The sequence below is a fragment of the Vombatus ursinus genome, unplaced genomic scaffold (genome assembly GCF_900497805.2).
Source record: "Vombatus ursinus unplaced genomic scaffold, bare-nosed wombat genome assembly UNPS02005551.1, whole genome shotgun sequence".
Classification (NCBI taxonomy): domain Eukaryota; kingdom Metazoa; phylum Chordata; class Mammalia; order Diprotodontia; family Vombatidae; genus Vombatus; species Vombatus ursinus.
The window spans coordinates 1-16489 of NW_020945329.1; the positions used below are offsets into that span (position 1 = coordinate 1).

Below are 16489 nucleotides of genomic sequence, written 5' to 3' on the forward strand. Positions count from 1 at the left end.
ACCTAGGGTCATCCTGCATTCCTCACTATCTCTCACCCCACCCCCCCCCCTCCACCGCATCCAAGCTGTTGCCAAAGCCTATTGATTTCACCTTTGCAACATCTCTTAAATACACCCCCTTCTCTCCTCCGACACTGCCACCCCTCTAGTGCAGACCCGCAACAACTCACTCCTGGATTATTGCAATAGCTGCTGGGGGGGCATGCCCTAGGTCTGTCTGCCTCAATTCTCTCCCCACTCCAGTCTATCCCCCACTCAATAAACTCCATCAGCTCCCTAGTACCCCAGAATCAAATGTTTGGCATTCAAAGCCTTTCATACCCTAGCCCCCTTCTACCTTTCCAGTCTTCTTACACCTTATTCCCCAACATATAGTCTTCAATTCAGTGAAGTTGCCTCCTGGCTGTTCCAGGAATAAGACACTCCATCTCTAGATTCTGGGCATTTTCTCTGATTGTCCCCCAAGCCTAAAATGTTCTCCTTCCTCAACTCTACCTACTGACTTCCCTGGCTTAAGTCCTAACTAAAACCCAATACTTGGCAGGAAGCCCTTTCCAATCTAACCAAACGGTTCCCAACCTTTCCCAATTCTGGTGTCTTTCCAGCTTTAATGATTTCCTATTTATTCCGTATATAACTTATTTGCATATATCTGTTTGCTTATTGCCTCCTCCATCAGATCGTGAGCTCCTTGAGGGCAGAAACTATCTTTTGCCTGTCTCCAGGACTTAGCACACTTCCTGGCACATAAAGGTGCTTAATAAATGTTTATTGACTGACATTTCCTCTCCACTCTTCCTGCTAATCTTCTCTTCCTGAGACCAATTCCCATTCTCCTATATCTCTGCTTATACCCTTTCCCTTCCCTTTCTTCTTCCTCTCATTTCCTCTCTCCCCACCTCCTCTTCCTTCCAATCCACTCCCCACTTTCCTATCTCCTCTCCTTCCCTATCCACTATTCCTCCCCATCCTTTCTCCTTCTCCATTCTTCTTCCTTTCATCTCTCCTCTCCCCACCTCCTTCCTCTCCTCTTTCCCACCTAGTTCAATCCTACTCTCCCATATCTTTTCCCTCCCCATCCTCTTTGCCTCCCTCTCCTTCTCCAAGCTCTCTTCCTCCCTTTCCTTCTCTCTCATCTCTTTCACCCCAAAGCCTTTCTCTCTCCCTCCCAGTCCAATCTCCACTCTCCCATATCCTCTCACTTCCCACCCCTCTCCCCTCCAGAACCATGAGGGTGGCTGTATTCATGCTCATACTCTTCATAGGACCATAGATTTAGAACTGCAAGGGACCTTACAGGCTATTGATTCCAACCCCCTCATTTTACAAATCGACAAAGGCTGATGCAGTGAAGTGACTTAGCCAGAGCCAAAGAAGTAGCATACGAACTCAGGTTCTCCTGACTCCAAGCTGGATACTTGCACAAACTTGGCACCGTGTGAGAATGGGACATACAGAACTTAAATACAAGACAGAATATAATACAGACAAATAACATTTATAAACACGGGATGTTTCAAAGGTCAGAAGATGAAGAGATGGCTTCCAACTTGACTGAAAGGAAGGCAAGCTGTAGCAGGAATGCAAAAGTCTTCTTGGAGGAAATGGCATTGATTCAAGTGTTGAAAAATGGGCCTGATATTAACAGGCAAAGCCAAAGGTGAAGGAGGATAGTGTAGGCTGGTACAGAAAAGTGTGTTTTATAGAACATACATTGGGTTTGGACAAATGGGAAGGGACATGAAGGGAAGCAGAGAAGTTGTAGTCTGACCCTGTAGTTAGGGTCAGACTGTGGAGGGTATTGAATGCCAGATGGAAGAATTTGGACTTTCTCCAGCAGATCATGGGGAACCATGGAAGTTGGATAGACACAGGTAATCATAGTTTCAGTCAATCAGTCCATCAATTGGCATTTTTAAGGAATCTACTATACTGAGGCACTGTGCTAAACCCCTGGGGATAGAATGAAAGGATTCTGGTAAGATGCCTCTATAGTCTGTGTAGCTGGGGTTAGATATGGGGGAGTATGAGGGGTGGAGAGGACCGTCAGGAGGTTGGTGTAAGAGAAGGAAGGGTGGGGAGGCAGCTGTAAGAAATCCAGTGAACAGGAATTGGGAACTGATTGGATGTGAGGAGTGTGTGTGTATAGGGGGGATTGGCATTCAGCCTGGGAGACTGGGAGGATGGTGGTTCCAGTGACACAAAAAGGTCAATGCACAATCTACTCTTCTCCAGATGGAGGAAGGGGCAGTGTCAAAGGTCAACAGGGTACCCAATCAGCAGCGGGGTTCATTAAATCACGGCATTCTCAGTATCTCGAGTGGGCTTCATCTAGCTGCTCCAGTTGTCTAGAGGGCTGGGGAAAGGTCAGTGCAGGCTTACGTCGGGGGCGAAGGGTGGGGGATGGCGCAATGTGAAAAGGGAGGTGGAAGATGGGGGAAGCCCACCTTCCCTGATCCCCAGAGAGGGTGAGAGGGTGACCCAGGGTCCCCGCGCGCCCCCTGCTGCCAGCTCAGCTCTGAACCACTCAACTTCCCCCACTTTGGTGGACTGTCATCGGCTTAGTCGGTGGAGTGGTGGAAAGTCTCTGTCCCAAGGAGTGGGCGCAAGGGCTCCAGGTGCTCAGCGTTGGCTCCAGGAGGCACCTCTCCGCAGAGTATATGGTAATGGGATGGGGTTGAGGGTCCCCCGGTCCAGCGAGGCCAGAAACTGAACGGGCAGCGCGTCCCCCAAGGCAGTGCCAGGTGGGGCGGGGCAGGGCGCTCCTCCGATGACTGCATCGCCGCCTGTTTACCTCTGGCAAGTTTGCAGCGGCTCAGGGGCTGGGCAGGGCTGGGCTGTCCCGCTATGACGTCCGGCGCCCCGGACCCGGGGCCAAGGAGAAGAGGATCGGCTTCCATAAATAGCGCAAGAAGGGAGCGCACAGGGAGAAGAGCCGCCGCCGTCTAAGTCTTACGGGATCCCAGTCCAGAGTCGGAGCCAGACAGGGCTCAGCACAGCCCCGCTCGCTTTACACAGAGACCCCACTTCCCAGGACCTGGGCGCGGCCCCAGTCGCAGCCATGCCCTTATCTCCCTCCTGTGGGCTGCTTCTCGCCTTCGCCTGCCACCTCGTCGCCGGTCAGAGACAGGCACCAGTGGGTAAGCGGCGTTTGGGGATGCCCGGGCGCCACCAGCCCTCACATCTGGAGTCGATGGCTCGGCTCTTGCTGTTCAGGTCCCATTCTGTATCCACAGACCTGAGCAAATTTGAAGGTCTCCTCCAGACCTAAGATTTGGGAATACCCCAAGGAGTTCGGAGGGAGCATTCCTAGGCAATACTAACTGGTACCCTCGCGCCACCCCCCAAACCTCTGCAGCCAGTATGGGAGTGTGGTTCTCAGTGCATAGTTCAACGTTCACTGAGCCCTGGGAAGTTGTGGGGTTGTGGGGACAACCTCCGTGCCCTTGGGGTCCTCAAGGCTAGTCCATCCCTGTTCCCCTTGGAGCTCCAGCATCCTTGGTCTCTCTGAACTACTTTAGTTTGGAAGGGTCTCAGGGCTTTGGGAAGGGTGCTCTCCCTCACCCCAACCCTAACCCCAGAGACAGGCGTAGTGACCTGAGTCAGAGAGTGCCAGGCTGAGGCTCCAAGCAGCCTGGCCAACCCTCTAAGCTAGAACGCCAAGACTAAGGCACACACCCCTAGGCCGAGGGCTGAGGGAGAGGGATGTGATGGGGGGGGGGCCCACAGGCGCCCAGGGAAAGGCTACACATTGAGGGGGAGCAGAGCTGAGGGTATCTTCAGCCCACCTGACAGTGGATTAAGCTTCAGTCTCTTGCTCCCACCAGAGTCCCTGACCTTTTCCACTACTGCCAACCCCTCACCTCAGCCCTCGCTCCCCCTCTTCCCACGGCTCCTGGTGAAAGCATGTGAGCCCTCAGTCGGGTCCTTGGCCCCTCCCAAGGACCCAGGTGTCTCCCCAAGGTGATGGAGTCTTCAGTACAGCTCCTGTCCCGCCTCCCTAGACTCCTAGTATTAGAATCCCCCTACAAAAGCAACGCCTTTCCTGGATACCCCAATACTCCGAGGCTCCTCCCAGCACTGCAACAGCATCCCTCTCTGCTCAGGGGGAGACGTGGCGCCCCAGATGCTCCGGGAGATGAAGGAGACCAATTTGGTGCTGCAGGAGGTGCGGGAGCTCCTGAAACAGCAGGTGAGGAGGCGGCCAGGGTGCTGGGGTCTCCCAGAGCCCCAGGGCTTCCTTTCCTCCCATGACCTGAATGGAAACACAGTCTAGTGCTAGCTTTTCATGGCAGGAAGGGCGGGGGAGGCGCAGCTCCTTTTCCCTTCTCTGGGGTCCTACTCATCAGGTAGGCTGTGGTTACCCGAACCTCCCTCATTCCTCCCCGAACACAAATTCTCTTCCTCATCGCTTCTTCCAGATTAAAGAAATCACCTTCCTGAAGAACACGGTGATGGAGTGTGATGCTTGTGGTGAGGGCCCAAGGGATGGGGTGGGGGACAAAGCCTGAGCAAGAAAAGCAGACCCAGAAAGACAGAGAAAGAGACAGGAGGGGTAGAAAGACAAAACAGACAAAAGAGACAGAGAACGGAAATCTGAGATGGGCAGAGGATAGGCAGAGGAAGGAGACATAGAGAAATAGAAGGGAAAAGAAAGGGGGGAAATGAGACAGATACCTAGAAATAAAGGCCAGGAGGGAGAGGAAGACAAAAAGAGAAGAGCAGTTAGACACCAGAAAGTTAGATCAAGGTGGGGGGGGGGGGGGGAGAGGGAGAGAGAGAGAGAGAGAGAGAGAGAGAGAGAGAGAGAGAGAGAGAGAGAGAGAGAGCAGACAGACTGACGGCACAGAAAAATAGGCACATAAATAGTTATAAAAACAGAGGCACAGAAAGGAGACTCAGAGACACACAGATAGGCACAGAGAGACAGAGAGAGACACAGAGAAAGAAAGACATACAGAGGAAAACATAGACGGGCACAGAGACAGAGACATAGTCACAGACAGAAACAGGGAGAAAGACAGATACAGAAACAGTGACACAGACACAGAGACACAGAGATAGACAGACACAGACACGCAGAGAGAAAGACATAGACGGACACAGACATAGAAACACGGACATAGACTCAGAGACAGAGATACATTCAGAGACAAGGAGACAGAGAGTCACAGAGATAGACACAGGCACAGACAAACAGAATCACAGAGTAAAAGCACCGCAGGCAGAGACTGTCTCATAGCCAGTGTAGCCCAGAGCACTGGATGGAGCGGGGTGGGGCGGGCGCGGGGGGAGGGGGAGCGGGAGGCTTGCGGGGTGTGGCCCTTGATTGGGCTCTGCCCCGTTCGCCCCGTCCAACCCAGGCATGCAGCCGGTGAGTAGCCCGTGGACTAGCGTGCGGCCGCTGAGCCGCTGTGAGCCCGACTCCTGCTTCCCTGGCGTCACCTGCACCGACACCCCGGGCGGCGGCTTTCGCTGTGGGCCCTGCCCTCCAGGCTATTCAGGCAACGGAACCCATTGCACCGACGTGAACGAGGTCCGTTGGATTTGGGCTGGGGGCAGGAGAGACTCAGGAGGGGGTGATGCGTCTGGGGGACCTGGGCTAGTCCTTGGTGACTCCCGCGCTCCTTACCTGGCGCATCCCTCCCCCAGTGTAACGCACACCCCTGCTACCCCCGGGTCCGCTGCATCAACACCAGCCCGGGATTCCGCTGTGAAGCCTGTCCCCCTGGATACAGCGGGCCCCCCCCACGAGGGCGTGGGCCTGGCTTTCGCCAAGGCCAACAAGCAGGTGAGCATGCCTGATGTACGTGCCTAGGGGTGTGGGAGTCTGTGTCTGTCTCCTTGGGTCTGTATATCTCTCACCATTCACTGATGCAGACCATAAGAGGGCAAAGCAGGGTGTGTGTGGGGGGGGGAGGTTGACTGGAGGGAGGGGTGGCTTAGTACTGTAGTATTAGGGGAGGAGGAGGCAGAGATTAAAACTAAATATAACATGAGAACTAAAAACGCCCTTAGAACACAGGATGTCAAAGCTGGGAGGGCCCTTAGAACTCGGGATGTCAGAACTGGGAGGACCCTTAGAACATAGCATCAGGGCTGGAAGGATCATAGAACGTGAGAGCTGGGAAAACCTGTAGAAATTATAAAGTCTAAATGCCTCATTTTTGTAGATCATGGCCCCAAGGCCCAGGGCTACACAGCTAGCCAATGGCAATGCCTATACTTGGATCCAGGTCTCTGGACTTCCAATACAAAGGTTCTACTGGGCCAAGCAGGCATTGAGGAATTGGATCCTTTACATCATATTCTGGCTGGTCCTTGAAGGTTGAATGGGTTAGGGTTTGACAGGCGTGGCTGGGAGTGAGCAGGAACAGCCTATGGGAATGGGGTTTGAAGAGGGAGAGAAGAGAGCTTGAGTAGCCAGTTAAAAGAGGAATAGAAATTCCAGACAGTAGGGGATGATATACCTGGGCAAAGATGGGTGTGGAGAGCTGGAATGAATTGAAAAGATGTAATAGAATGTAAATAGGTAAGAAAAATGCCCTAAATATGAGAGGTATCCAAAAGGAATGAGCTGCCTTGTAGGTAGTGAGTTCCCCGTCCCTAGAGGTGTTCGAAAGGAGATTAGATGAACAACTGTCAGAAGTGTTGTAGAGAAGATTCCTATTCAGGTATTGATTGCATTTACTGTCTCTAAGGTCCCTTCTAGCTCTGAGATTCTGCGGCCTGAGGATTGAGTGGGGGGGGGGGGGGGGTTAGAATTGGGGGTCTTCAGGTATAATCATGCCTCATGCTTCCCACTCCAGGTCTGCACTGACATCAATGAGTGTGAGACTGGCCAGCACAACTGTGTCCCCAACTCTGTGTGCACCAACACTCGGGTAAGGGGGAAGGGAATGTGGCGGGGAGAGGAGGGAGGGACAAGGGGAAAGCGGGGAGGAGGGGATGAAGAAGTGGGGGGCAGTGTGGCAAGATGGGAAAACAGAGCCAGGCTGAAAGCATCTGGGGAAGGAGGAAGGGGTAGCAGGAGCAGGGAGTACCCCCGGGGGGGGAGAGGGGCAGAGGAAGGAACTCCAAGGTCTGCAGGAGGGGAGGAAGAGTCCCAGGGCCAGGCCATTAATGCTTTCCCTTCCCCTGGGTCCTGAGGCAGGGATCCTTCCAGTGTGGGCCCTGCAAGCCAGGCTTTGTGGGGGATCAGGCCTCTGGCTGCCAGAGAAAAGCCCAACGGATGTGTCCTAATGGGGAACCCAGTCCCTGCCATGAAAATGCTGACTGCATCCTGGAGAGGGACGGCTCTACCTCATGTGTGGTGAGGCCTGGGCCTGAGGGGTGGGGGAGTGTGTGTGAATAGGGCATTTACATACGGAAGGGGTGCTGGTGTCTGAGGAGAGGGGATGGGGTGGAAGGCAGAGAAGGGCCGTACAAGGGATGCACATATGTGTGAGGCCCTTCCATTGCTGGCCCTGGAAGACAGGCTTTGTGGGTGCATTGTGAGGTTCAGGCTGGGAGCTCAAGAAGGGACTGGGCAGGAGGAGGATGGGGAGGGGGAGAGGAATGTCTGTGAGGGCAGGCTGGACAGGGAGGAGTCACAGGGGTGTGCCTGTATGTGTGTTTGTGTGTAAATGGCGTGTGTGTGTGTGTGTGCATCTGTGAGTGTGTGTGTGTGTGCAGGCTCCTGGAGCCTGGGCTGGGAAGGCGTAGGGTGGCCAGACACTTGTCCACTTTTCCACTTTTCCTTTGCAGTGTGCGGTGGGCTGGGCTGGCAATGGGCTCATATGTGGTAAGGACACTGACCTGGACGGCTTTCCAGATGAGAAGCTACGGTGCCCAGATAGGAAGTGCCGAAAGGTGGGCTGGGAGAAGGGGCCCCTCCCCCTACTGTCCTCTTGGCTGTCCCCCTTCTCTCAGTCTCCCAGAATTCAGACCCTGCCACGATATCATTCCTCCTTCCAAACTTTTCCCTCCTTTCCCTACCCTGAAGAGGATCCCGCAGGTGGACAGGGCTTCAGAGGCCACCAAGTACAACTGCCACCCAAGCAGGGCTTCCCTCTGCAATATCCCTGGTCAGAGGTCAGACAGTCTGTGCTTGGAGACTTCCAGTGATGTGGAGCTCACTACCCCTCTAGCCAGCTCATTCGACCATTGGACACCTCGGATTATCAGGGAGTCTTTACATACCTAACCTATTCCACTGATCCACCACTCTATTTCTTAGCCAGTACCAAGCAGTTTTGATGATTGCTGCTTTATAACACAATTCGAAAGTCTTTACACTAGGCTGAAATCTGTCTCTCTGCTACTTGTGGCCCAGTGATGTCCCTCCATCTTTGTCGAATAATCTGTGACCCAGACATGCCCTCCGCCCTCCAACTGGTACTGATACAGAAGGCTTTTCTGAACTCAGGTCTCTTGATCTCCCCACCACTTCCTCCCTTGCCCTTCTGCCCCAGCCCCCAGGCTTCTGTCCCCTCCCAGGCTCACACCCTCATCCTTCCCCAGGATAACTGCCTAAAGGTGCCCAACTCGGGCCAAGAAGATGTGGACAAAGACGGCATCGGGGACGCCTGTGACCCAGACGCCGACGGGGACGGAGTCCTAAATGAGCAGGTGAGACGCAGGATGGGGTGGAGGGAGAAAGAAAGGCGAGTTGGGGGATGGACCTGGGAAGGAGGAGAGGAAGGGGGAGGTCCCAGACTCGGTATCCCTACACTGCTCTGGCCAGGCTCAGGCTCCTCCTCCCCTCCTCCCCTCCTCCCTCCAGGATAACTGTGTCCTGGTTCGGAATCCAGACCAGCGAAATACTGATGAAGACAAGTGGGGTGATGCCTGTGACAACTGCCGTGAGGACAAGAATGATGACCAGCGGGATGCGGACCAGGATGGTCAAGGGGACGCCTGTGACGATGACATTGATGGGGACCGTGAGTTTGGCTTGGAGCAGAAGGGGTGGGGGTGAGGGGCTGACGAGGCCCATGCGACCCTTTCCTTGCCTCCCCTGGCCTGGGACCGTTGGATAGACCTCAAACTCATGCAGCTGATAGGGTGCTGAAAACAGAGAACAGTCAGTCAACAAACAGCCAACAAGCACTTATTAAGCACTTACTATATGCCAGGCACTGTGCTAAATGCTGGGGATACAATGAAGAGCAAACATGATCCCCAGCCTCAAAGACCTTACAGGTCTTTTTATACATATAAATAATAAATAGGGTATATATGGACTAAATTGCACATAATCAACAGAAGAAAGGCACTAGCATTAAAGGGAGCCTTCAAAAGGCTTCTGCAAAAGGTAGAATTTTATTTATTTATTTTTCTTAATAGTATTTTATTTTTTCCAATTACATGTAAAGATAATCTTCAACATTCGTTTTTGTAAGATTTTGAGTTCCAAATTTTTCTCCCTCCCTCTCTTCCCTCTCCCCTCCCCAAAGACAGCAAGCAATCTGATGTAGGTTATACATATACAATCATGTTAAACATATTTCCACATTAGTCATGTTGTGAAAGAATAATCAGAACAAAAGGGAGAAACCATGAGAAAGAAAAAAACAAAAAACAAAAAAAAGTGAAAATGCTATGCTTCGATCTGCATTCAGACTCCACTGTGCTTTCTCTGGATGTGGTTACCCTTTTCCATCATGAGTCTTTTGGAGATGTTTAAGATCCTTGCACTGCTGAGAAAAGCTAAGTCTATCAAAGTCGGTCATCACACAATGTGGCTGTTACTGTGTACAATGTTCTGGTTCTGCTCACTTCACTCAGCATCAGTTCATGTAAGTCCTGAAGGTAGAACTTTAGCTGAGACTTAGAGGAAGCCAGGAAGTAGAGACGAGTAGGGAGAGCATTCCAGGTATGGGGGCAGTCAGGGAAAATGCCTGGAGTCTGGAGATGGAGGGCCTTGTGAGAGGAACAGCCCAGAGGCCAGGGTCACTGGCTATGAGTATGTGAAGGTGAGTAAGATGGAAAAAGGCTGGAAAGATAGGGAGGGACCAGGTTACAAAGGACTTTAAAAGCCAAACAGGAGAGATTATGTTTGATCCTGGAGGTAATAGGGAGCCACCACAATTTATTGCATAGGGGAGGTGACATGGTCAGAGCTGTACTTTAGGAAGATGACTTTGACAGCTGAGTGGAGGATGGACTGGAGTGGGCATTTGGACTTATGGCAGGCAGACCCATGAGCAGGCTACTGCAATAGTGCAGGCATGGGGTGAACACAAGTTCCCAAGTACACGATGGAGGGATGGAGGGATTTTCTTCCTCTGAAAAAGATCTAGAGGTTTTAGTGGACTGCAAGCTCAGTATGAGTCCACAGTGTCATATGGTGGCCTAGAAAGTGAATATGACCTTGGGCTGCATGGAGCTTGGGTTCCCATTGCCCTCTGTTAGGGTCTGGCCACATTTAGAGCACTGAGCTCAATTTGGAGTAACTTTGAGATGTTACAAAACTCAAAAAGGTGAAATCAATAGGCTTTGGCAACAGATTAAATATGGTTGGGAGGCCATGAGAGAGGGACGAAGTAAGATTTGAGTCTGAGGGACTAGGAAGATGGCAGTGCCCTTGACAGTAACAGGAAGTTGAAAGGGGTGGGGGCAGGGGGAAGGAGCAAGATGAGTTCAGTTTCAGATGTCTACTGGACAGCTGTTCAACGTGTCTTATTGGAGATTGGAGATTGGAGCCTGGACATTGGGAGAGAGATTAGCAGCATAGAGGTGAATCTTTTTCAGCTATGGGCTGGACCAGATGGTCTCTGAGGTTAGGATAGAGGCGACAAATCTCAAATCTTGTGATTCCATACAAAGAAGGCCAATGTCAGAGTCCTGGGGGACGCTCATGTGGAAGGAGTGTAAGGACAGGTTTGACAGGTAAGAGGAGAGGATGCCTATTTAAGTGGCGGGCATAGCAGACAGATCAATGAACTGGGAGGGAGGGAGGGAAACCTGAGTTTAAATTCCATCTATGATACTTACTAGCTGCCATTTAACCTCTCTCAGCCTCAGTTTAGCTATTTGTAAAATGGGCATAATAATAGCCCCTACCTCCCAGGTTTGTGAGGATCAAATGAAGTAACATATGTAAAACACTTGGCAAACCCTAAAGGGTTATATTTAAAGGCCAGCTAGATATTAGGAATGTCAATGGGATGCCCAAGAGTTGTAGTTGAGTGTCCAATACTTTAGGATGCACAGGGAGACCCCTGGGTTTTGGTAACTTTAGGGAAGCAGTTTCAGGGGAGCTTTGGGAATGGGACCCAGATTCCCAGTCTGGAGGCTCCTTGAGGGCAAAGACTCACATTTTGTCTTGTGCCCACAGCACCTCGCACAGTGCCTCAAATACATTAAATACTTAATAAATTCTTGTTGAATATTCTGGTGGTAAGAAAGTGGAGGTAAAAAAAAAAGAAAGTGGAGGTGTAGACAGGTGTAGAAGGAGAGATACAGAACAGAAATTCAAGAGGAAGCACAGTATATGAAAAGCAATTTTTAAGGATTTGAAAAAACTAGACATTTGTAATAATAACAGTAACAACTAATATTTACATAATGCTTTGGGGTTGCAAAGTGCTTTCCATATTTTATGCTTACAACCACCATCTGAGGTAGGTGCTATTAATTCTCCCATTTCACAGATGAGAAAACTGAGACTTGGAAAAGAGAAATGACTTGTCCAAGGTCTCACAGCTAGCGTGAGAGTTTTGATTCATACCATTTCACAGTTTAGTCCAGGGCTCTTTCAGCGCTGTCTCTAAGTGTAAGAGCCCACATCTGTCCTGGATGGTCTGACCTGTCCGAGAGGCTGGTCCACCGGGCTCCCAGGGTCCTCTAGCTTAAAGTTACTTCTAGTGGCTACCTCTTTCACCTCCCCACATCCTCCTCCAAACTGGCACCAGCATCGGCCCCTCCTGGTTCTTAGAGTAGCACCTCTCTTCTTCTTCTCCTCAGGGATCCAGAATGCTGCTGACAACTGTCCGAGGACCCCCAACCCAGACCAACGGGACAGTGATAGAGATGGGGTAGGAGATGCCTGTGATAACTGTCCACAGAAAAGCAATGCTGACCAGGTAAATCTCCCGACTAAGTGAGACTTTTCCTCTACAACAGTTGATCAGGCTAGAACCCTCCAAAGCCCACTGGTCCTTGACCAGGTTAGACCTCCCCCCAGCCTTGAGAATCGTCTAACCCGACCAGGTTAGACTTCCCCTCCTCCAATCTAGGACCCGGTCAAAACCTCCAGCTGATGATCAGGTTAGACCCCTCGTCACTCCCTGATCAGAGCAGATTCCCCACTCCCCTTTTCTTCATGAGATGAGCCCCTCAGCCTGGCCCTCAGAGAATAGATGCAAAGTTCCCAGAGTGGCTAGCTGGTGGCCTCATAGGAAAGGATTAGGTGGGAGGAGCTCAGTACACGGCCAGCTCTCCAAACACTTTGTGGGTTTTGTTTCCTCAGAAAGATGTGGATCATGACCTGGTAGGGGACGCGTGTGACAGTGACCAGGACCAGTAAGGAGCTGGGGGTCTATACAGCAGGGTGGAGGGAGGCCCAACTGGGTGAGGGCACTGGGGGTGGAGAAGAACACGGCTAGGAAGGGGCACAGCAGAGAGGCGTGAAGGTGTGGGGAGACAGCGGGACCTGCCTTCCTACAGGGATGGCGACGGGCACCAGGACTCTCGGGACAACTGCCCCACAGTGCCCAATAGCTCACAGCAAGACACCGATAAGGATGGGCAGGGCGATGCCTGCGACGATGACGATGACAATGATGGAATCCCAGACAGCCGTGCCCCAGGGCCGGACAATTGTCGCCTTGTCCCCAACCCGAACCAGGAGGACATTGACGGTGAGATGAGGGTGGGACAGGGGAGAGGTGTCTGTGGGAGGTTGGGGGGGGGGTCAGAGGCCCTTTGTCTCCAAGGAGAGAAAGGAGCTCCAGACAGAGGACTGAGAGGGTCTAGGATGGGAAGAGAAGATGAAGCCAGGCTTTGGGCTGGGAAGAGGGAGGAGAGTATGTGGTCATGAGTTAGAGAGCCAAAGGGATGTCTCCAGCTTGATCTTTGACCTGTGGTCTCATCCCTTGCCTCACCTCCCGGTCTGCAGGTGACGGCGTGGGCGATGTGTGTCAGGATGACTTTGATGCCGACAAGGTCGTGGACAAAATTGACGTGTGCCCAGAGAACGCAGAGGTCACCCTCACGGACTTCCGCGCCTTCCAGACTGTTGTTTTGGACCCTGAAGGAGATGCGCAGATAGACCCCAACTGGGTGGTTCTCAACCAGGTCTGTTTATTTGTCCAAGGGCAGGGCCTGAGGCCGACTGAGGAAGGGGAAGGGTTGGCCACGCCTTAGGAGAAGGGGAGGGAAGGGGTAGGGTCGCGGCTGTCGGGGGGCAGAGCCCAGCCTCAGTCTTTCCTACCCATCTTACCTTCTGCAGGGGATGGAGATTGTGCAGACGATGAACAGTGACCCAGGACTGGCTGTGGGTAAGCACAGGGCAAAGGTAGGGTGTGGGGCTGAGGCTGGGGCTTCCCTGATGCTGAGCCCAATACCTTCTCTGGGTACTGCCCTATTTCCCTTCCAGGCTACACAGCCTTCAACGGCGTGGACTTCGAAGGCACCTTCCACGTGAACACCCTCACAGATGACGACTATGCTGGCCTCATCTTTGGCTACCAGGACAGTTCCAGCTTCTACGTGGTCATGTGGAAGCAGATGGAACAGACGTATTGGCAGGCGAATCCCTTCAGAGCTGTGGCCGAACCTGGGATCCAGCTCAAGGTGGGCTCCCCAAACTTCTCCAAGGGACCCTCAAACACCCCAGGGACTTCTGAACCTCTCCCCAGGGACCCTACTTCCATTCTTCAGGAGCCCTCGACCCTCCCTACTATGGGTGCCCGACTCCTCCCCTGACTCCTCTAAACCCCTCCAGGGGCCTTCAAACTAACCCCCCAAGAGTCTCTAGGAAGCCCCTAGATCCTCTCTGCCCAGAAGACCTCCTAGACTCCAAATCTCTGTACCCCCAAGAGCCCCTAAAAAGACAACCTGAAGTCACTAAATCTACCCACTAATGATCCCCCACTGGCCACTGAACTGGACCCCCAAGGTACCTCGAGGACTCCCTCCAAATCTTCCCACCTGTGCTCAATCCCAAATTGTCACCAACCTCTTCATCTTCTTCTGCCATACTCTAACCAAAAACCTGATCTCAACTCCAAACTTCATCCTCTCACCTCCGTTCCCCCAAAAGTAACCTGGCTTCAGTACCCACATAACCTCCCTCTTTGTGATCACTGAAATACCATCCCAATTACTACCCAGAGGCCTATGGGAGAGTGGGCAACAAAATCTGACATTTCTGCCTCTTCCAAGTATATCCCTGCCCCCCTCCCCATGCCCCAACCCTAGTTTAGCCTAGTCTTAGGATCTCAGAGTTAGAATAAGAAGGGTCATCTAATCCAACCCCATCATTTAGCCGATGAAGAAACTGAGGTCCAGAGACATTAAATGCCTTGCTCACAGTCACAAGTAGCTATGCTGGGATTTGAACTCGGGTTTTCTGAGTCTCAACTGGTGTGCATTTCTGTGTCGGGTGGGTGTGTGCGGGGTAGGCAGTGAAGTCATCCACGGGGCCTGGAGAGCAGCTGAGGAACGCCCTCTGGCATACGGGGGACACAAATGATCAGGTGAAGCTCCTCTGGAAAGACCCACGGAACGTGGGCTGGAAGGACAAGACGTCCTATCGATGGTTCCTGCAGCACCGGCCACAAGTGGGCTACATTAGGTGAGTTTCAGACCCCGGTTGTGACCCAACCTCCACCTTCAACCCTGACTGTGGTTTTAACCCTTCACTCCAACCCAATCTTCAAGGCTAATCTAACCCTGACCCTAACCTTAGCCTCATCTTAGCCCAACCGAGGGCTAACCACTAATTTCTACCTTGACTCTAGCTGCAGTCCCAGTCTGACCCGCCCTTGATCTAGACCCAGCCCTGATTGTAACCTCTAACCTTTGACTCCAGAAACAACCCTTGAACCTGAAACCCAAAGCCAATGCATATAGGTCTCTGACTCTATTCCCAGTCTCATTGGAAACTCTAGTCCCTTCCCCCATCAAGGCTAGCACTATTCACCCCTTCTGGACTCTGGTTCCCCAGACATTCTCTCCCTCCCAACCCTGCCCAGCTCCCCCTCTCCTTCCCAGTATTGAGGGTGTGTGTGGGGGGGGGGGAAGATGATGGCTTCTCAGGGACCTGCCTGAGCCCTGTGCCCCCTCCCACCCCAGGGTCCGCTTTTATGAGGGGCCTGAACTTGTGGCTGATAGTAACGTGGTGCTGGACACGACCATGCGAGGAGGCCGCCTCGGCGTCTTCTGCTTTTCCCAGGAAAACATTATTTGGGCCAACCTCCGTTACCGATGTAATGGTATGAGGGGGATAGAGGGAGATGAACAGGGGACAGAGAACCATGGGTGGGGGAGAGACACACAGGAAGAGAGAGGAGTACCAGAGTCTTGGCAAGGGGAGGCACTCCAGAAGGGGGACCACGGGAGTATGTCCTGGCCCAAAAGGGCGTAGCTATCAGCGAAGCATCAAAGCCTGGGTGCAAACTGAAGACTTTACTCTGTGGTGTCCAGGAGAGGGGAGGGACGGGTACGGGCCCCAGTCTCACTGGCCCATGGGGCTCTTGACCTTGCAGACACCATTCCAGAAGACTATGAGGTCTATCGTCTGCAACATAACTAAAGCCAGAGGAAGGGGGTGGTCACCTGCTCCTGGCCAATGCCCCCCCCAACCCCTGTACATACCACACCACTAACCCCCAGAGGGCTGCAGGAGATGAACCCGCTGGGCCCCCTACAGCAGCAGGCCCTCAGGCCAAGGTCAACCAGGTGGCCCCACGCAACGTCCTCAGTACCCTGTATTCCCTGGAACAAGGATGGGAGAGAGACCGTGGGGGCTACCATTCTCCCTCCCTGTGGACGGTGGGGGGGGAGGGGGAAGGGAGCAAGCAGGAAGGACAATAAACATCTCAGTTCATTCCCACTGCTCCTGTCATCAGTCCTGGGTGGGGAGAGACCCTCCGGCCCCAGTGGCTTCCCACAGATTTTCTGGTTTATGACCACAAAGGCCTTCGCGTGTCCATCTGAGCGCTGACGATATATGTGTGTTTATATGCACATGCGTCTGCATGGGGGCGCCCCTGTGTGTGCCTGTGAGGATGTGGATGGAGCTAGGCGTGACTTTGGCACCACTCAGGAAGCCAGAAGAGAGAGGAAAAATCGACCAGCCAGAGACGAAAACATTTGAATTTTATTACATTTCCTTTACAAAGAATGCAAAGATACAAAGACAAAAGCGTCCACAGGAAAAAGAGAATGGGGCTGAAGTGGGGTGGGGCCAGGGAGCCTGGGTACAGTCCAGATGGGCTGGGCCAGGCAGGGCCGGGCGCCTGCAGCCTGGCCTGGGTGCAGACACAGACGGGGGTCACCT

The 16489-nt window shown here is 52.7% G+C and overlaps 1 protein-coding gene across 1 annotated transcript; it reads left to right on the forward strand.

The window, feature by feature from the left end:
• The first annotated feature begins 5365 nt into the window (after positions 1-5365).
• Positions 5366-15769, forward strand: LOC114032638 (cartilage oligomeric matrix protein-like). Its single transcript, XM_027848000.1, is given in 17 exon segments — positions 5366-5536; positions 5653-5739; positions 5741-5791; positions 6810-6884; positions 7154-7312; positions 7747-7851; positions 8503-8610; positions 8765-8924; positions 11950-12068; positions 12455-12507; positions 12652-12845; positions 13103-13281; positions 13436-13484; positions 13583-13779; positions 14610-14782; positions 15283-15422; positions 15696-15769. Coding segments are annotated over 17 exon segments (2067 nt in total). The 3' UTR covers positions 15743-15769.
• The last annotated feature ends 720 nt before the right edge of the window (positions 15770-16489 follow it).